The following is a 20,966-nucleotide window of genomic DNA, read 5'->3' as shown; positions in this document are numbered from 1 at the left end:
TGTACGTCTGTCTTGTGTGCGTCCTGGACTGCGAGCCGTCACACACAAACTACAAACCAGAGTGACACTCAGTGGTTTGCGACTAAACAGCCAGCCCAAGGAGACTGTGGGATGGGGTGTGTGTGTGTTGTAAGGGGGGGGGGGGGCAGGTGTTCCCGTCATCCTGACTTCTTGGGGCTCTGGTTCTCCTCTGCCAGCCACTAATAGCACATGCTTAAAAACAATTAGCAAAGACCCCGCAGGCTCCCGAGTTAGCAGCAGCAGCAGAAAAAGGATTGAGCTTGCAGAGTCCTCGGCTGCGATTAGGGAACGTGCGTCGACTGGTAAATGGCGCTGACGCCTCCCATCAGCCCGGCTGTGACCCTGGATGACTCCTGGCAGCTACAGAGCTCCAGTGAGGTGGCGGCGGAGGAGATAAACGCCGAGGTGAACCGACGAGCAAACAAACAAACAAACAAACAAAAAAGAAATCACAGAGCGAAACTGATCCTGAATGAGTCTTTAAAGTTTCAGAGGAATGTGATTTAGACACTTTTCCTTCAGCTGCCCTCCTCCTGCCCTCGGTGAGGCCCTTCACAAGGCTCTTTTGTGGGTGTAGCAGTGATAGCAGCCTGCATACCACGGCTTTACTGTACATTCTTGCAGAGATAGCAGAGCAGTGCATAAGAGCTACAAGAGAGACGAGGCAGAGGATAAGGAAAAGGAGTGCAACGTGATTCACGAGGAGACAGAATTACTAGAATTACTTCCCTCCCCTCCCTGATACTAAGCAGAGTATCTATCTGACTGCATGTTTCCTCGCTGATAAAAAAAAACGAAATCCATGACAACCTTGGTGTCTGCAAAGAGCCCACACTGGCTGATGGCAGCAGGCCTGGACAAACATAAGAGACAACTGTCACATGAGATTCTCTGCTCTGGACAGAGACCACAGCGCTGCCCTCTTGTTCTCTTTCTCTCTTTTGCTGCAAGGAGTATTTATTCATATGCAGCGTATTCTATTATAACACCGTATTCTTCTAAAGTGATCCCTAATTACACATGTCACAGTTTTTTTTAACAGTCCCATAAAATGGGCACAAAGATTAACGAGGGAACGGGAGCGAATCATAGACATCAGGGCTAATGCTGCGAGTTTAACCTTCCAGCAACTGAAGAGCTGCAGCTTATAGGCATCAAACTGATTAAGACGCACTTGTTACCGGTCAAACTCCCACAACCGTTTCATACTTTACGACTTAGTCAACACAGCTGGAGTCATCTCATCTTAACGGCTTCTATTTGCAACTTCAATCTTTTGTTTGTGAGCGTAAAGCTTGTGACCATGAAAAAAGGGTTGGAGCAAAGAGCGGACATCAATTAAGTAAATGAATAGTTTCCTGCAGCCAGTGCACGTAACGTGAGTCTACAGCCGTGCCAGTGGCTCTATGAGGTTGTGTTTTTTGGTACAGTGTTGCTTTGAGCTAAATGCTAAAATCAGCATGCTAACACGCTCACAATGAAAATGCTAACATACTGACGTTTAAAAGGGCAGCGCTACATCTTCAGGGCAGATTGGAGGCTAGCAGTGAGCCGCTATCGGAAAGTGATGAGACGGGCCGGGGGCTAGCCGCTCAGCGTGCTAACTTAAGTAGCTCTTTTAAGTGATTTAGTTTAGTATGTCAGAATGCTAAAATTTGCTAATCAGCATGAAACACAAAGTAGAGCTGTCCTGAGGGGACGACGGATCACCGGGAGTCAACATGATGGGAACCATGACCGTCACTAACATCGTGCTGTTAGCCTGGCCAACAGTCACAAACTGGACTCCAATAAAGTTTTGGATTTTGACAACTGCATTTTTTAAAACAGCGAACCTGTTTGAAAAGGCCTGAACTTCGCAAAACAGCTGTCGCCACGAAGGTGCTAAAACAATACGTACAATTGTATCTTAAACTGGAGTTACTGAACTTTAGCTTCACTGGCTCCGACCAATGTTCGGCCTAACCCTAACCCATCCAATCAGAGACAGGATTCTTGTCAGTTAATTGTCCTCCACACCTCACCAGCTCCTTGGGTGTTAACAGGGTGTGGCGACATTCTCCCTGGGGTGTTGCAGAGTCGTCATGACAGACCTTATCAGCAGCTCTCATGCCTTAATCTCCTGTCATGTCCTCTGTCGATCCATGTGCACTGAAAGACACAGTCCAGACCTGCCCCCCACCCCCCACCCCCACCCACGCCTCCTGCCTTCCTCTTAATTAAAGCACAACTCAGCGCACAGGGAGATGGGAGCTTAGTTCATGTGATATCAGAGTATTGTGTATGAACAATAGCAACATAGGAAACTTAGGGGAGTTGTCAAATAAGATTTCCATTGATACAAGCAGATTCATTTGTCTCACTGCCTCATTCAATCTCTCATTTTCCACTGGACGGATCAAGTGTCGCCTGTGGTAGAAGAGAGGAGCAAACACTACACTGAGTGGGAGAAAAAGAAGCTGAGCTCACATCCACAGATTGGCCAAATTTTTCAATGTGACCTTGGCTTTTGCAATGATATGCTGCGCTGACAGTGCACTTCCCGAAAACGTTGCTTTATCTGCAAGAGAAGGTTGCATGTCGGTCAGGCCAATTTTCATAGAAAATGTATAGCCTTGGGAGTGTAGGACCCCCCCCCCCCGATCTCCATGTCTCCCGATCCCACAGTGATGAAACAACAGAATAAATCATTGCAGTTAGCGCCCCGGGAAACAACAGGCACCGAGTTTGAGTAGATTTATTTGCAATGACTCACCAACAGCAAGTGGAGCACTTGTAATAAATTACGCCACTGGTTATCACCCTGATAAAACTACAAAAGAAGAGGGATATCTCTTTTTAAAAAAAAAACGAAAACATGTCTTAATATTACATGAAAGTTCTGCTTTAATGTCTCAGTTCAAAGTTCCCTTCAAGGAGCATGAGGATGCACCGTGCCTGCGGGGCCCACCTCGAGGAGGAGCCGCGCCGAGAGAAAATCAAACGCCAAATCGCCACACTCGTGTTCTCCACAGACGACGCATTAGACACGGAGCGAGGCTGCACACCCTCAGACTGCCACGCTGGTTTTGCCGGCATGGAAACCGCAGTGCTGAACAAATTTGGAGACCCCCGGCGGTAACCTCCCAGGAGCTGAGATTATGCTGTCTGGCATTATCGAAACACCTGTGAACAACCTTATCAGTGAGGTTAGACCTGCTAGTTTGATAACAACTCACACACAGGAGATAAGAACCACTGGAAGAAAAACATCTGCTGGTGCGCACTCTGCATATTGTATGTGAGATCTATCGTTGACCACATTGCTGCACGTAATGTGCGTTATCTTTGGTTCGTGCAAGAACATTTGGTCTGGTGAATGGAAAGAAAGAAAAGAAAATAGAAAGAGCAAACGAAGAAAGTTTAGAGAACAGAATCTCTGCAGGAAAAGTTTTCACCTGACAATAAACGCACAGGGACCCGGTTTAAAAATAATACAATTTCACCTTAAGTAATACACGACTTGATGATCCCTTAGATGCCATGTAATCACATGAACTAATAATGCCTTTACAATATATTAAGCCACAGGGGTTCATGATATATTATGCATTAATTCATGTCTTTGATCACAATGAGTCATGATGTATTAGATATGCATCAGTTTAGTGTGCAGAGAGAACCTTTATTGTAAAATGCTGCATTAAAGCAGACACATCGCCTGATCAGTGACACGGGGTCGCCCCTCGCCTCTTACCTTTGCAGGAGCTTTGGTCTTGTTGTTGTTATTGTGGGAGGCCAGATTGACATCCTCGTGGACGCGGTCCAGCAGCCACAGGAGGAACTCCAGGGCGTCATGCTGGGAATTACCCCGAAACTGCGATCCATACTTGGACACAATCGTCTGGAGAGAGAGAGAGAGAGAGAGGAGAGAAACAGACTCAATGAAACTGTAATTTTTCCGTAGCTACAGAATCATGACAGTGTGGTTGATTAAGAGCCTTTTATGAGCCAGGAAAACGGTTCAGTGCTGTAACGGTGCTGGTGTGAAGTTATGACTTCACAGAGAAAAAAAAAAAACCTTCCCGAAAATCCATGAATATAAATGATCCCGTCCACATAATCCCACATTTTTACTTCAGTGAAAAACAAAAACAGTGGTGGTTGGTTTAACTGGCTTTTATTATCTGACAGCTTGTCAGAATTAAAGCCTCAGTCGATACCTGGAAAAGCCAAATAAAACTGCCTCGCCTAAGATATCCTTCTTACAGAATTCTCTCACACATAATGTGAATCTCGAGCGCTACTTGCTTACTGGTTTTGACAGCCCGGATGTGTTCTTTGGTGCAACCGAGGCCCCTGAATGGGCAGCTCTGCTCCGGGGTTCTCCACAGAACGCTGATCAGAGGAATCCTAGAATTGCAAATTTGCCACTAACGTTGTTCACGCTTCCTTCATCTGCACCCAGCCCGGGCTTTCAACTGATGCAGTCATTTCAGATTGTGGTTTACCAAAAATCTGCCTTTGTCTAATATGTTGCCTGTTAATAAAAGTTTTACTGTCTTTGACTGTCTGTATTTCCTTCCTTCTTTTCTTCTTAAGACAGTACATTTCAATATTTTTGACATATAAAAAAAGATGTGTGAATACCATTCTTATTAAAAAAGTAGGTTGAAGACTACTTTAGCTCACACACAGTATAATGTGACTTTAGATGTGAATGGCACCCAACTCAATTAGGCAGGAATTAACTCCATGAACCACAGCTGGCAGCCTGCAGAAGCACAGGCAGTGATGAGAGATTATAGCAGAGGGAACAGATGACTGTAATCATTGCTTCATAATCCACTAATATGTGAAATGGCTCTTATGACTATTACACCATAACATGTGGCAGGGTGTCTGACGAGGAAGCTAGAGGCCTGTCGCTGAAGAGCTGCTGGCCGTTTGAATAAAAGATAGAGAAGAAACATAAACTCAAATCAACTTCCCCTTCAAACGTTTGGGAAAAAAATAAATAAATAAATAAATAAAAGAAAAAAGAAAAGTGGAGCCAGGACGACATCCTCAAAGTACAGAGACGGAGTTACAGACAGGAGTGAAAAGTGAACATAAAAATTCATAAACAGAGAAAAAACTGCTGGTGGAGTCTTGGCAGAGCGATAAGGTTCTCTAATCTTCTCCTCTGATCTCGTCTTGAAAGTGAAAGCAAAGCGTCCTCTGCCTCGCAGATCTCAAAGAAGTCGAAAAGTGCCGGGTGTTGTCATCCCGACACTGGATCCCGACGATGATCGTGAGATAAGTTTGTCACAAAATATGAACGAACAAATACAGAGCTGAGGTTTTTTTTTTTTTTTATTGGTACAATTGGACAGTTGTATGTCAGTGTATTATATTGTGTTGTTGTTGTTGTTGTTGTTGTTTGAGGTATTTAGTCACACAATGGATAATACAACAAGCTTTTAAAATACAACCAGTGGTTCACAACCTTTGCGGCTTCTGACGTCGCATGTCGTGTCACATTTCGTGATGATCAAATGATCCAGTATCTCACCAAAAACCAAAGATTAGAGGAAAAAGTCTAAAAACTGAAAACAGAACTTTGATTTTACTAGTTTCCTCTAAGATTAATCAGATTTATCTGGTGTTTCTGTAACTGGTGAAACTGTATATAAAGCAGTTCAAAGTAACATGTACAGTGCAGTTACATGCTGAAGAGACGCTGATGCTTCAGTATTAATCATCTAATGATGTCATATATAATAATATATGAGTAAGAGGGACAGAACCAGCACTTAAACTTTAATACTACATTTTGCTACCAATACTTAAATGGGATTTTCATGCAGGACTTCTACTTGTAATGGAGTATTATTTACTTTAAATTAGGGATCTGAATACTTCTTCCACCACTGGATTCTGGGAAGTCTTATGTTTGCACTGAAGGTATTTACAGCCTTCAACATTTGTTCTCTGCACGTTGGTTTATTTCCAACACACACATGCACGGTCTATATAATGTACAGCTCTGTAATATGTCCTCTACACTGTGAAATTGAAGAACATATATGAGATTATAACTAATGTTTCTAAATCAGTCTGAGTGGAGAAGATTGAATGCAGTACGTGCAGCATATCTTTCTTTAAATTGATGCTTTTGAAACATTCAGGCTTTGTGAAGAAACGCTATACAATATAAACCATGAGAACCGTGGACACGCACTAACCTAAAGTTGTTGTGCAGCTAGTCATTACAGCAGAGCAATAACAGTAATTACCATCAGCCTTTTGAAGGTGGCAATTGTCTCAGTGATATAATTGAGGCTGTGGAAAGTGCTCTGTGTTTTTTTTTTATTGCTCACTGTGACATTATGGCCACTGGCCAGTTTATAACCATAAAAGATAAAGAGAAAATAAGAAAACTCTCCATCTATCCTCCACATCATTTAGCCAATGCTGAATATTTCAACTATTTACCTTTAGCTATTTCAACTCCTTTACTATTTAAACATTTAAACAGTTTAACCATTTATTCATTACTGTTTAGCTAGCTAACCATTTGATTTGTTTATCCATTACTTTCAGAAAACTAACCTATTTGATCCGTTTAATTTAGCTATTTCAACCATTTACATTACTTTTACTTTGAGATCTAAAAGATTCCCTCTGATTAAATCAAGTTTTTTAATCTTGTTAACATCCGTGTGATGTTTTTTTTAATATAATAAGATATATCATGAGCGAAATAATCGGTCAAAGCCATGACTCAGCATTTCCACCTTGAAACTGCAGTGAACCAATGACAGCCAGGGTTTCATACGCCACAAACCTAAGGAACCAATCGCATCAACTTGTGGGGGGCGGAGGGCGGGGCTAAATAAATCGGAAACCTTGTCAGTACAGAGAAGGAGAGTTAGCATTAGCGCAACCGCTAACAGCCACTGCCAGCTACAAGCTAACAAACAACATAAACAAATAACTAGCTTACGGCTCTGACACGTCTCCTCGTGCACAACAAAAACAGATGATACTTTTTATGTGGGAAAACCATGTTAAACAAAATATCAATCATAGCAGAGTATTTCTGATGTTTTTTTTGTTCATCACAGACCTTTTTAACTGTTCAATTTAGCTCCTTTACTTTGATGTTTAGCTAACGTTAACGAGTTCAGCCATTTAGCCGATACTTTTAGCTGACTGTTTCAGTTACTTTTAACTGTTTTAACCGTTTTAACCGTTTATCGGTGACCATTAGGACTATTTATCCATCGCTGTTAACTATTAGCTACTTATTTGCTTACTAGTTTTCATGCAGTGTAAATTGCAATCTGACTTACTGCAACCAGCGACAGAGATAACAATTACAAATGAACGTGGAGACAGCAAATACTGTCACATACCATCAGTGGTGACTGTAGGGAGGAGGACACTCCTGTTCCTGTTCAGTCACTAATAACTCCCTTCTTTTCTCAGGCCTCCCTTGTTATGGAAAACCGATAAATCTGCTGTTGAGTAACTGTTTGAGTTTCAGGGGTTGTCCCTGTCCAGGCCCCTCTGTGCAAACACACCATCCTTCCGGGGGGGGGGGGGCAACGAGAACCGTCCAGATCAAAAAAAAAAAAAATCACACATCTGCTTCCAGGTTGAAGAAACTCAACGCGTCAGAGACACATCTGTGAGAGTGGAAGCTCGGGGACACACCCGAAAATGTGAAATATCACAAGGCAACAGGAAGATTTATTAAAAAACTCCCTCCCTCCCTCCTCTCGCGTCTCACGAGCCAGGTGGTACCGGAATGTGAGCGCCAGGTGTTCGGCAGGACTTTTGTTGTTTTGTTTTGGTTTGTTTTTTTTTTTTCTTCCTCACTGGGACTCTGCAGCCAGCTGACCTGTGAAGAGGCCACCGCTGATTCATTAAACTCTGACGAACCTTTTGGATCAAACGAGCACGGCTCCACATGTACAGGGTCAGGTGAACCGGAGCAACATTAATTCGCCTAAAACAAACAAAAAAAAGTGTACGCAGTGTACGTCCTGTTAAAATGGTAATTGTCAAAAAAAAAAAAAACACACACACACAAAAAAGAGTTCCCTTTCATCATTTCTTATTAAAATTCATGTGGTGTGAAGATGGGTACAAAAGGTATTGCGCTTTTAAGTCTTTTTAATCTGGCTGCTTTAGCTGTAGCTTTGCAATGCCCTCATGGCTAAACACCTGACTTTCAGAGAGGCCTGCACAGACTGATAATCAACTTACAAAAACAACACATTAATTGAACCACTTATAAAAACGACCAGTCCTTATTTTATGAATGGTTTGTTGCTGTCTGGAGTTCCTGCAAGCTGGAAGCTCATTTAGCCCGTCAGACACGAGCCTCAGAGATATCTGGTTATATTACAAAGCCTCCCTCCAGGCAGCTGTGGTATTACTCAACAAGCAGTTTCAGAAGGCCTGGGGCCGCGTGAACTCTGGACTTCTCATGGGCACAAACCATTATCCCAGAGTGAGAGTGTGAGCGTTCAGTGTCTTTCTTTTAATCTTGGCTAGATGTTTCCGCCGTGATTGTTGTCCGGAAAATATCCGATATCAGACTCCTTGTGAGGTAGGAGGGTGTGGAATGTGTTAGATTTATTGGCAGCAAGAATCACGGCCGACAGAATTTATCGCGACAGGGGAGTTGAGCAGAGCGCACAACAGATCGGAGGGCAAAAGAGGAAAAGAGAATAAATGTTTTAAAATTGATCAAATTGATTTTCTGACTGTCAACGCTGTGTTTCACCGGCTGCAAATTACTAACACTTAGTTGGCTTCCTCATTACAATACATTCGAGTGTGAGAAGAGACAGTCAAGCACCTATACAGCAGGGGTCAAGAGTGGCCATACTTGCACCCGTTTCTTACAGAGTAATTAGCATTTCCAAGAATAGATCCATTGTGGAGTTTCTTTGTTCGCTGCTCCATATTATCTACTTCTTGCCTTGAACTATGGCTCAGAGAAATCCAGAGCACAGAGCTGCAGGCAGATAAAGTGTGGTTGCTTCCCCCCCCCCCCCCCCCCCCCCCCCCCCCCCCCCCCCCCCCCCCCCCCCCCCCCCCCCCCCCCCCCCCCCCCAATCCCTATCTCCAGCGTGGGCAGAGAAGGAAAGCCTGAGGGTCTCCTGATAGGGCTGTGTCACAGCCACCACCCCCCCCACCCCGATCCTCAGGGGAAGGAAGATTTCTTCTTCAGTGGAAAGTAAATCATCTCCTTCCCGTGCCAGTACACTTTGAACCGCAGCAGCAGTGAGTCTAAATCAACGCTGTAGTGCGCAGTTTTCGCAGTCACCTGCACCCTGCCTCGCTCTCCAGGCGGTGAGAGGAGATAGAGCACTAGTTTATGGCGCTGCCATTAGGGAAAGGATTAACTTAAAAATCATCACACATCTGCCGCAGATAGAGCAAAGCCTTTGCTTTTACATATAGTGTCACGACCCTGTGACCTCAGACGCCTCATTATCACACGGAGTCACAGGGCACGGTAATGCACGCTTTTTCCCGCCTGTGAGGAAAAGAGTGGTTGTTAAAACTGTTGAGAGTTATAGTGAATGACGTCAGATTTTGCCCCCCCCCCTCCCCCTTTTTCTTCTGTCTGATCATTACATTCAGGCCACTCTGCACTTCATACTGTTTATGGCTTCCTGTCTGCAGAACGTGTGATTATGTTTGACTGCAGCTGCTTATTTCTGCACGTGAGGAACAAATAATGTCAGAGTGGGTGTTTTAGTTAATGATAACTACTGCAACTGTGATGCTGCCTCCTACCCCCCTTTTTTGTTTAACATTGCCCATGTGTGCCATTATCATTACAGAGCTCATGTGCAGCTGTAGACCTGTGTCTTTGTGACTGACTCTGGGTGTACCTTGAAGTCCACAGACAGCTGTGGCGTGTACTCCAGAGTCCACAGAGCCCTCACGAGAGATGCCAACTGCTCCGTGACTTCTCCCCTGGCCAGCCGCGTCTCCTCGCCCTCCATCACCCCGTTTAGCCCGAGGTGAGTCAGGTCCAGCTTGTACCGCTCCAGCCCCAGGTACTCGGCGAGCAGGTCGGTGTTGCTCAGACACTGGACCACGGCGTTCATGAAACAGGTGTTCCCGTGGTTCTTCAGCCCCAGAACACCCGGGATTTTGTCGCCGTACTGGTACAGCAGCTTCTCTCTGCCGATGCACAGAGAGGAAGACGTGCTCGAGGTGTTTTTCACCACTCGCTCCCAAGTCACCTGTACATCCTCTTTGATAATTCCTGAGCTCGCGCTGAGGGTGCAAGGTGCGCCATTCCGGAAACCTCCATCGTCGTCCTCGGCGTCCTGCGCGTCTGCGTCTCCAAAGTGGGTGAAAGTGCCCAAAGTTCTGATGATTCTGTTCATGAAACTCCCCACAGACTTCAGCGGTTTCTTTCGGAAGAGCTTCCCAGATTTCGGCTTCTTTTCCTTGCGCTTCTCCTCCTTCGATGTCGGCATTTCCTCCCTGGCTCTGCTCTGTTTCTCCATGGCAGTGTTACTCTACTCGCTCGCCGGTCTATTCTGAGGCTGATAACCGCGTGAATTCCGGCGCCGGTGTGTCACTTCTCCGCCAGTGTCCCCTGTCCGGATCGCAGAGGGAAAAGCGCGCAGAGGTGACACCATCGCGGAGCCAGCAGGCACAACAGCTCACTGTTATTCCGCCCCGCGCTGACAGCAAACCTCCCTCATCCATCCCAGCACTTACTGAAGGCGTTCATTATCACTCCGACACCGCTGTCACAAGCGGCATCTCGTCATTCCCGGCACAACGTGAGCAGCCCCGCCGTCCAGCTGCAGCACTGAGCGCTCCCCTCCCACCGCTCCCAACTTCGCCCGGAGAAGGCTTGTGATTGTGCGACTGCCCCCTCCCACTTTCCAGCACATGTGGGGGGGGGGGGGGGGGGGGGGGGGGGGGGGGGGGGTAATAAGAGAGAGCACTGTACACTGGATTCATGCTGTTGGCTTTGAAAAGCAGTGGTGGAAAAAAAAAAGAAAAAGTACCACTATGGTGTGAAAGTACTCCATTACAAATGACCTAATTACTGTCATAGTAAAAGTACTGAAGTATTATCAGCTGAAAGTAAAAATAATCATTCTGTAGAAAACTGGCCCTTATGAATGTTGTAGATGTTATGAAAGTTGTTGGGGTGGAGCTTCTTTTAACTACTTTATATACACTTAACCTTAATTATTATACATTTGGATTAATTTAATTATAAGCTTAACATATTAATTTGTGTTGTATATTAAGTGGTGCAATATTATGTGCGTTTATATTAATTAATATTACTGCAAGTTTATTCTATTATTTCATTATCAGTTGCAGTACTTTATTATTTCATATATAATTTGTATTCAAGTTGGTTGTTTGTAACTCCTGTAGTGTGGAGCACTTTTGGTTCCCACCTGCCACTGTTTGCAGGGGCACAGGTGTGAATGTGACAGTATGAGATGCACATGGTGGTTCAGTCTAGTGGTGCCCAACCTGGGGGTCAAGCCCTCCATATGGTCACAAGATAAACCTGAGGGGTCACGACATAACTAATCAGGATTTTTTAAATACTTTTCTCTAATCTGTTTTTGAATTAAATATTTGGCATTTATTTGAGGTGCAAACAGTTATTGAAATGAAACCATGAGGGAAATCTCTCTCAGCTCAGACGTCGGGTCCCAGCTGACACTGCTCTTCCGTAAATGTTCACAAACCACAAAAGGTTCAGAACCACTGGTTTAATTCAAAAAATAATACAAAAAAAAATCCATTATATTTGATAAACTTATCACATGCTTTTATTTAAAATCATAATCTGAAAAGTAACCAGTAACAGCATCTGGAGCAAAAGGTACCTCAGAACTGTAGAGTACAGAGTAAATGAGCTTAACTACATTCCACCACAGCTTCCCACAGATCACTGCGGTAAAAGAAAGATATATTATCAATTATTACTTTTACACTATATAATTTCTCCTATGATTAAAATCATTGAGTCATTTTAAGGTCCTGATAAAAAAGTGCTGCGCTTACATCAATGCTTCTCTGACGGAGAATCCCCCCCTCACCACAGGGAAACCTCTGTCTGTTATACTGTCAGTGATCTGCTTTAGTGACAGGGACATCAGCTACCTGTGATCGACCGTTTTAAAAAATCAGTGAGCTGCTTGTTGATTCCTGTTGTCGGCCACTTTCCTTCTCTACGGGCGCTGCCAGAGAATAAAAAGACTGTCCAGAGCGTCGATTCCTGCCAATTCAGAATAAAAAGACAGTATTTGAGTGTGAGAGAGAGAGAGAGAGAGAGAGAGAGAGAGAGTGACCCCAGCATCCCACAGACAAAATTCATTAGCTAAGCCTTGGAAGGCATTTATCACAGGTTACGGTCTCCAGGATTATTGCAGGATCATTCCCGGGCCATGAAGTAAGAGAGCGGCTCTGCTGATCTCCTCTGCTCGCCGCATAGATACGTTTCATCACACAGGGCTGTCTCACCAACATTAAAAACACACCCTGCAGATTTACTGCAGCAGTGAGCAGAAGCATTATGACCGACTCCTCCTCACTTCAACCTGAAGACTGAACAATAATCCTAATCTAAGATCTAAGAGCAAAGTCAACAATATTCAGGTCTGCACCCAGAGCACTACACATGAATCTGAAGGCCTTTATACAACCAAGCCTTTCCCAGCATCACCTGCCTCTGAGGAGAGGAGGGAAACAACCAGCTTCTCTCTCACACACCATATAACAAACATGCCACCTGTTCTAATCACATATATTTGATGTGAAAGAGAAATATTGGATTTAAGAAAATGTAATTTGCCTGAAATGGGTTTCATATTTAGTCCCTCAGCCTCCGCGCTGCCTGTAGGTTCCTCCGGATGATCCATCCAGAGGCGATCTCACTCAGACACAATGACCCCCAAATAAAACATAAGGCTCCATTTGGCCAGGAGAAACTACATGACTTCTCAGCCACAACAAACCAAAGACATTTGCCTTCAGGTATTCTTTTGTTTTGTTTTTACAGTCATTGACAGCAGAAGAAAAAACGTGATGAAACAACTAAGAAAGACAGGAACTGGGATATTTTCATCATCCTACTGCAAAAGACTAGCACAGATGAAACGTACAACTTTTACACAGAAATGACCCAGGGGCTCCTCTGTGCTGCCGCCATCTATCATATAGAGGGAAGCGCTTTGTAGCAAAGCAATAATCACGCTGAGTTTAGCAGCTCTCTCCGTCTTGTTGTGGCCTCCTCTTTCAATTGTTATTTGATGTTATTTTTAGAGAAATTATGCATTTCCCTTTTCAATAGGCAGGTGCCTTTTATTACTCCTGCAAAAGACGATTTCTCTCTCAGCTAAGACTTATAAATCTGATTTCATATCATATGGAAGTTGTTCCCTCGCGATGACAAGATAGGTGCAGCATCATGCAGACATGTATGCATTTTTCCATCTGTGTGTGGCCTATATCTTATTGTCTTTGATGTGAGGAACAGCTCATACAAGCCTTTGAACATTCATGTGGTACCAAGCTCAAAGTTATGATAATACAAACCGAAGAGACGGTAAGTGTATATCTTTCTGCAGCTCATATAATTAGATCAGTGCTGCAGCATTGTGTCCTACTAGTTAAGTAACGTTATGCCCATAAATGGAGCGGTAATTTGCCTCCATGACGCTCTTCTCTGCAAAGAAGGAAATGTCATCCCCAAAGATGAAGCAGGCAACAGAGACCATCTGGTCGCCTGAGTCATATATGCCGCCTGGTCCGGGAACAAACACTCCCTTAGTTAAAAGAACAATGCACCATCACTGTCACACTGCCCATGCTACAGTAAAATACAACTAGAGGCAAAAGCATGCAGTATCACACAAGTTTCATAGGTTTTGCACCTTTACTACGACTAAACTTAGATGTGAGAGAACACGTCTCAGTTTCCTTCATCCATAATGTCCTGCTTTTCGCCTGAGAGGAGTGGACAGTGCTGATCTGTGTTTTCCAGGTCCACCTGACTCCTCGCAAAATGCCTACACAGACAGACAGAGCGAGGAAACGGCATGTCCCAGGAGGAAATCAATACCGCTTCATGTATTTTTACCGCTCTGTCTGAATATGATGTTCTACACAACTTTGTCAAGGTTTAACAAAACGGTCGCCTTCATCAGAGCTAAAGCGATTTAACCACTCCTGTGATGTGAACTAGTTTCAGCAGAAAAGAAACAGACGGGGTTGAGTGGGCGAGTTCTGGCTTCCACCGGGTCCCAGATTATGCAGGCCCCATCTGAGCTGGCAATAACACATTCCTTGTCAGTGCCTTTAATCTTAATGCAGTTGGCAGAGGCCTTATGCTTTCTCATGGATTCTGGGAGCTTGTGAGTCCTGGGCAGGATCTCCCACACAAGAGCAAACACACACACACACACACATACACACACACGCGTGCACCTGGACGGAGAATAGACAGCCATCGGCTTAACAGCACACACAAGGTAACTGAAACAGAGACTGTGGAGCCCAGGCTACAGAGCTATTTCTATTCATGGCCTATTTTATCCACGACCAGTCCTATTTTCACTGTATCTGAACTGTTATCAAGAAACTAGACATACACACACACACACACACACACACACACACCAACACACGAAGCAAGAAAACCAAACCAGCTCAGATTTAGCACTGAAGCAGAACTGCATCTTATTCCTGCCACATGGGCCTGTTGTCAAATCATGAATATTACAGTTTATTTTTGCTAAAACTCCCCTGCTGGGTTTCTCTCTCCTCCCCTCCCTCATTATTCTCCTGCTATCTCAGGTTGTGGCAACAGCTGTCAATCATAAGCTGTGGGTTGAGTGAACGGGAAGCATCCTCTGTCCCTGCACTAGGAGTAAACTCATGAATCTCCCATCATTCCTGGCAGCGCACACACACACACACACACACACACACACACACACACACACACACACACACACAAACACACACACACAGGAGCTGGCTGTTTTTATGTGCATATGAATCGATGGAGGGAATGTTTCGTTGCAATTATTAACATGAAAGAGAAATAACCCGAGCCAGCATCTGCACGCTGAATGAAGATGTGAGGGATGAATTGTTGAGAGGCCGTCAGATTTTGAGAGTCATATCTTCATAAGACTGAAAGCTGATAATAAATGATGCATCCTTCTGTTAAAAAAAATGTATCTGGATGTAAAGGATCCGTCAGTAGTTCCACTGCAGAACAAAAGACAAAAACTCAAATATTTTACTGTAATGCTTTTAAAAGGTCAAGAAAATGTTCATTTCTACTTTAAAGAATAAAAACAGGCACTGTACAAAAATCAGAGAGCAGTCAATACTTCAGTACGCAGGCTGCAACTTCAAATCACTTGTGTTCTGGCTCCCTCTACTGGTGAGTTTTGACTGTAACGTGAAACTATTTCCATCTCAAGAAGAACAGCAGAGTGAATATTTGAAAGATGATGGTGATACTGACGATCAGTCACACTCACACTCACACTGTTAGAGCACACGAGTCTCTGCTACGGACGACGTCACCCACAGTGGCTGAGATGAGATGAGCTCGTCTCTGAGGTCTGTGCAGCTGAAGGGGAAGATTTCTGCTGACTCAGTATCTCAACCCACAACCATCTGGTGCACCAACACCTGCAACCTCAAAATGCAAACTACCACATTCTACTGATTTCAAAAGGACAGCAATGCTATATGTTTGACCTTGTTATTTAAAGTTAAGTGCAAGAGTGGATCCCATTTTAGGCCGTTGTTGCTGGGGGTAACCTTTCTGAGCTCACAAGAGTCAGTCGTCCAAAAAGGTAGAGGAGTCAGGAAACAACAGCTAATAACTACCTGTCTATCAGCTGATTGCTCAGTTGCAGCAATGAGGTTGATGATGTCACAGACCTGGTCAATCAAGTCATATTTATCTAAAAAAAACAAAAACTAACTACCAACCCTCACTACGATCCAGGTCCTGGACCAGGAAACGAGTTCAACTCGGTCTGGCCGTCTCTGGGTTATCGGTCTTCACCGGGCCTAACATGGGCCGAGTCTGATAGCCCAAGTTAAACCCGAAAGATATCTGGATAACCCACTAATCTCACAGGAAACAAATCTGAACAAGAACTTACATACAGTAAGTTAGATGTTTGATTTCACTACTTGATGTTAAATGTTGTAATTCGGTGTTTACCCTTTAAAACAGAGTCAAAGAACTGTCTTTAATCCTGTGATTTTCTCATGTTTCATGCAACAAACTTATTGGAATTTCTTTGTTATGGTTATATTTCTTAGGAGAACAAAACTGGCCACAGAACAACAACTTTAAGTGTCACTGAGCAGCATAACCAAAGCCCGGTCTTGAAATCCATTAAAAATTTATTGGACGATGATGATAGCTCTGGTTAGCTGCCTCATCCAACTTGGCTGAACTTAAGATAATCTGCACAGAAGAAAGGGAGGACATCAAAGAATGCAGCCGAGAAAACACAAAAAAACCTAAAAGTGCTGTTTGAAATTTCACTGTGTCACATAATACGCATATCTTATTGACAAGAAAAAGTCCTTCACTTCATCCTAGAACAGAGAGCCTCTTGCAAGTGAGTCAACATCTGTTTTGAGCATTTGTTAACTGACTCCCTCTACATTCAATTTCTTGTACTAAATCTCATGAGAAAATAAATGAGTTACTACACTCCACTGGTGATTTGCAGTGTCATGTTTTCCAGCTTCAGCTACCACCTGGGGATTGGCTATAGATCACTGAGCTGGTGAGGAGATACTTTACAAACTTCCTTAATTTATATAAGATATTACATGATCCAGCTTGTTGAGTTCATCAAATACAGGGCTCAGACAGTATGGACCCGCTATTATAATAATAATAATAATGATAATTTCATATGCAGCTCAGAATATAGTCTGAAACACCTGGAAGTACAGTAAAATGATTACCATACAGGACATTTTCTCTTTTGGTAATTTCATGACAAATGAATTAAGGTCTTTTGTTAATACTTTAACAATTTTTATTTTCCTGGAGTCTTCCTTGTCTCAAAACAGTGAACAATTACAATAGAAAGTATCATCCTTTAAAAATGCATTTCGTCTTTAACTTTCATCTTTCTGATGTTACCTATGGTGATGAAGCAGCAATTGCCAATATGGTGGTCAGGTCCCGAGGAGTCCGTGATATATCTTAGGGGTTGTGACATTAACAAGAAAAGAGCTGAAAAAAAAAGCACAAAAAAAAAAAAAACAGTTTTGCTCAAAATCATGTTTGTTTTTTCAGATATTTGCTTTGCTTCCTTGGATTAAAATATAGGTTAATAAAATCTTTTGTGCAAACCTGGTCATAAGCCACACAGTATGAGATGATGGCTCACAGTAAACATGGCTTTAAGCAATCACAAGCCCAAAAACATACTCAGTACAATTTAGTCACAGAAGGTTTATTTATTAAACACCTTTGTGATGACAACAATTAAGTTATGAATAAAACTACTTTACATGAGCTGTACTACACTGACGACTGTTTCAAAATCTGCTGGCACCAAGTCCTTATGGTCCCTCTGGACCACGTGGCCACTGGGTGAAGACGGCAGAGCTGGTTGCAAATGGCCTCCAGCAGGAGGCTGGCACTGGCCCAGTTTGCAGGGCCCAAGTTCAGTCCAAGAAGACAGCTGAAAGATAATCAGAGAGCAGTGTGTGTTAATATAGATCTGATATTTATTAGAGGAAACAGTGATATCTGAAGTGAATCTCACCTCTGTGTTCTCCATATGTCCTGGATGCAGAGAGAATCCAGCAAAGAAATGTCCAGGGTGACGTGGAGATCCTGGATGAGGAGGGTTGCCTCCTCTGCCCCATGTGTCCTCCTCCAACAGTGGAGCCTCCACTCCTCCTAGGAGATCTTCATGATCACCTTGACAACAGTCAGGCCAAGCATCCTGTGCTTCCCCTCCAGTGAGGACCACTATGCCTCAATGAGAAGGCAGGCAGGGTCCACCTTGAAGATGTGGTGTCATCAATCCGGCCGCCATCCTGGAAAGCGAACACACCAACATAGGTAACCCAGGCAGCCGTTTCAGAAGCAGCACCAATGAGCTTCTTTGTCAGAGAGAGACGGAAAGGTTTCAAATGTTAATAATACACAGCAGTGGTGTGAAAGCAGCTGTAACAACATAAACTCTGCCTGAATTACACCACATCCTAGAGAAACTCCCTGGTGGGAAGCACCTGTTAGGAAAGAATACTATAGATGGCTTTTAGACAGATCAATCACTTCGACACAGTGCATTTAGAAAATTCTCACTTTTTTTTTTTTTTACATTGTACTATTCTATAATCTTAGACATCGTTAAATTCATTCAAATAATGCCCGCAAGCTAGCTGCTAATGCTAGCGTGCTAGCCCCCCCTTTGTGTCACCTTGTTTGCCCCCTTTTTTTTCACAAATAAATAAAAAAAGCTAAAGCTAATGCTAGCAAACTGCCCCCCCCCCACTTGTCATTTTGCAATCTCATAATGAAATCGTTAAATTAATTCATCAATGAACAATGCCCGCAAGCTAGCTGCTAATGCTAGCTAAAGTTTTTAGCTTTTAGTATCGCCGGTATCAAAAAAGCAACATTTATCGCGATGATACTAAAAGCTAAATATTTTGACAATTTGTAAATTTACTTAATTAGCCAACGTGTTAGTGTTTGTGTTAGAGTGTGTGTTTTGTAATTTTCTAACCTTTTTTTAAATTTTATTACTCTGGTTCCAATACACACTCATTACAAAAACACCAACTTCTCTCATGAAATACTCAGTCGATACATTTTTTCCGGAAGTCATTACTGTGTGATGGGCTAAATTCACACTTCTTGTTCAGTGTTCTGGTGGTCCATCTGAAAATAATCATCTAATTAATTAGATAGATAAAAACACGTATTTTGGGGGGCGTGGCTGTTTGATTGATATACCTGGTCTGCAATGATTGATCAGATGACGCGGCAGGCCGGCAGGTCGATCACCGGAGGATCAGTCACCGGAGGAGAGCTTGGGTCGTGTGCTCGTCGTATTGAATCAGTTGTGTTGAATATTATTTTCCTCAATATTTGTCGGTGGAAGAATAATTTAGCACTGACAGTTTTGCTGTTAGTTATTTAGTTTTAATGAGTTTTCGGTTCACAGTAATTATGGCTCATTCTTCGTCACTAACAAACTGGAGAGATGATGATGATATACAGTTTTTTTCGGTAAGTAAATGTTTATTTTCTGAACGTCCTACAGTTTTAATGTGTATGATGCTAGTAAAAAAGCTAGTGCGTTTTTTCCCTACGTGCTTTGACCGGAGAACGGAGACAGTTAACACTTTGCTAACCTAGCTAGTTAGCTAGCTAGCGGGTAACTTAGTGTTTGTTATGCTAACCGTACCTGGTCCCAAACATGTAAACATTTGCAGGACAAGGATAAATATAGTTTAACTTATCTCACTCTCATGTTATTAGAAAAAGTCAGTCGCTGATAGAATTTTCCTACATGCAGCAAAACATTCAGGTTTATCTCATTAACTTATTTTCTGTCTCCTCTTCTCGCTGGTATCGTATTGAGTACAATACACAATGTATACTAGAACATTATCTTGTGGGGGTTTGTCATTTAATACTGTAAATTCATACACAGGAGTCCTCAACTGAAGCAGGTATTCATGCACCTGTCCTGACAGCTGGTATATGTGTGTGTGATTAACTGTGATCCACCATGTCTGAACTAAAGTGTTTGTCTTTTACTGTCATTCAAAGGAATCCACACTGAAAACTGAATGACTGGTGCCCACAGAAGGAGGACCTCATGTATGGACAAAGGAGACTGCACGGACATCCTTAGTTCTCAAATGGGCTGTGATGATGATGATGCCAGAAAACCACTTCCAGTTCAGCTTCCTCTGATGAGAGGACAGACCAGCTGTTTAGACATTTGATGCCACTTCCTCTTTGTGATGTCAGTTAAAAGCAACAGTATATTGTTTATAGATAAAATATGTTAGTGTTGATTAAAAATAAATATCTCATGTAAATAGGGACACACATATTATCCTGACAATAATAAAGGTTTGATAAGAAACATTACATTTATTGGTGATATTTTAGATACAAATGTCAAGTTGTTTCATACGGACATGTGAAAATTGCCATGTTCTAAGGAAAAATGGCTAAAAATAGTATGTTAGTCTTTGTAAGTAGTATTTTCTCATTTAACATCATGGCAAGAGTACTTGACTTAATGGTTTTAAGATTTGGAAACACACTTTTGCACATTTTTGTGCCATATGCATCTCATCTAATGTTGCAGACCCAAATGGCACCTGCTTCACAGAATGACTCAGCTATCGTCTATATGGGGATATAGTGGTATAGCTTTATTGCAGATCAACTTCTGTAAGTGCATGTACATGTGTGTGTATACATGTCTTGCTGTGGTTGGGACAAATTTGTGTTTGAAACCATCAGTGTGAGGTTATTGTGGCCAGTCGTGACAGCTTCAAAAGGCTTTTTGAGGAACACCCGCAGTGACCGAGGTCAGTGTCAGGATAAATCTCTAGACATGAATAAAACTAAAGGGAACGTCTTTTGTACAGATTGAAACGTGAAGAATGAAGTACACGCACGAGCAGCAGGCACATTCAAAAGTTCTCCAGGAATGTTCTAGTACTTTTAATGTTATCCTCTACCGGTGCAATCTTCTGTAATTATGTCATCAGTTCTGCTCTTGTTTAACTTTCTGCATGATATAAAAATACGTTCATCTGGATTTTAAAGTGTTTTGTCTATGCTAAACAGTCTACACGAACTTGGTAACGGGATTGGTCGGAGGAGAGAGGAGGAGCCTCCAATTCCACAGTTGGCTTCTCCTATTGGT

The 20,966-nt window shown here is 42.9% G+C and overlaps 1 protein-coding gene across 1 annotated transcript in view; it reads right to left on the bottom strand.

Annotated features, from left to right (window-relative positions):
- Nucleotides 1–10,769, bottom strand: part of LOC111238106 (ubiquitin carboxyl-terminal hydrolase 43-like) — a 61,031-nt gene extending 50,262 nt beyond the window's left edge. The window contains exons 1-2 of the mRNA XM_022767506.1: nt 9,900–10,769; nt 3,758–3,904 (exon numbers count right to left, since the gene is read on the bottom strand). Of these exons, the coding sequence (XP_022623227.1) occupies nt 3,758–3,904; nt 9,900–10,526 (774 nt within the window). The 5' untranslated portion in view covers nt 10,527–10,769. The remainder of the gene's footprint in view (nt 1–3,757; nt 3,905–9,899) is intronic.
- Nucleotides 10,770–20,966: the final 10,197 nt, after the last annotated feature.

Source organism: Seriola dumerili, unplaced genomic scaffold (genome assembly GCF_002260705.1).
Source record: "Seriola dumerili isolate Sdu_G_001 unplaced genomic scaffold, Sdu_1.0 BDQW01001191.1, whole genome shotgun sequence".
Lineage (NCBI taxonomy): Eukaryota > Metazoa > Chordata > Actinopteri > Carangiformes > Carangidae > Seriola > Seriola dumerili.
The sequence above is the reverse complement of the archived record's forward strand: the minus strand, read 5'-3'. Positions and strand labels throughout refer to the sequence as shown.